An 879-nucleotide genomic window follows, 5' to 3' on the forward strand; every position below is an offset into this window, starting at 1 on the left:
GTCTGTGCTCCAATGCTTAGAATGTACCAGTATGCCACCTCATGCAAACAAACTGACAACTGCAGACTATCAAAAACATAGCCATTGATGCCTGCGAAAACAATGGGGAAAAGAGATTTAGTCATATCACAGATTTAGTATTTTGGATTGTGATTGTCATGATACAATTAGGAATTATTGTACGTTATGCCCATTATCTTATTCCCAGGAAGAGATATTATGTCTTCAAAAAAAGTAGATTGTTAATAATCAGTTGGGCCACAATCCCAATGTGAGGAGATAGTCATAAACCATCATGATAAAGATTAATTTGGATGTTTTATGGGGGGCATTTTGATGAGTAGCAGGATGTTTGCATGGTCTTAAAGTATATCCCTTCAAACCATTTATTAATTGCAAGGGTGAAAATGGTAACTACACAGAGGAGAAACCAGAAAAAAAACCTCTGGGTGCTTAAAGTTACCTTAAAGTTATCAAGGTCCAGATTCAAGGAAATTAAAGAAGCAGGACAAGTAGTTACTTGTACTAGATCCCTGTACCTCAAGGAAGAAATGCCATAAATGACAGCATTGGTTGATACAACTGGAATACCAGCTGTAAATTACAGAAATGTGTTTTATCATTTTGAAGTGTCTGTAATTTCATAACATCATTCTGTTTATGTAAAAGAATATCTTTATTCACAGGAAATGTGCATTAAAGTATTGAGAGGTAAAGGGGTGTGATGTCTGTAACCCATTTTCAAATGGAAAATAAGTAACAGAAGTGTGTATATAAGAAAAGAAAATCAAAAACAAAATTGCAAAATGTTAAACATTTGTGAATCTGGGTAAAGGGTATATGCAAGTTCCCTGTATTATTCTTGCAACTTTTCTGTAC

The 879-nt window shown here is 34.4% G+C and overlaps 1 protein-coding gene across 1 annotated transcript in view; it reads right to left on the reverse strand.

Annotated features, from left to right (window-relative positions):
* The window catches only part of LOC105533489 (coagulation factor VIII), a 152,998-nt gene that overhangs the window by 55,435 nt on the left and 96,684 nt on the right, over nucleotides 1–879 (reverse strand). Inside the window, exon 13 of the mRNA XM_011971961.1 lies at nucleotides 1–91. Within this exon, the coding sequence (XP_011827351.1) occupies nucleotides 1–91 (91 nt within the window). The remainder of the gene's footprint in view (nucleotides 92–879) is intronic.

The sequence above is a fragment of the Mandrillus leucophaeus genome, unplaced genomic scaffold (genome assembly GCF_000951045.1).
Source record: "Mandrillus leucophaeus isolate KB7577 unplaced genomic scaffold, Mleu.le_1.0 Scaffold1251, whole genome shotgun sequence".
Taxonomy (NCBI): Eukaryota; Metazoa; Chordata; class Mammalia; order Primates; family Cercopithecidae; genus Mandrillus; species Mandrillus leucophaeus.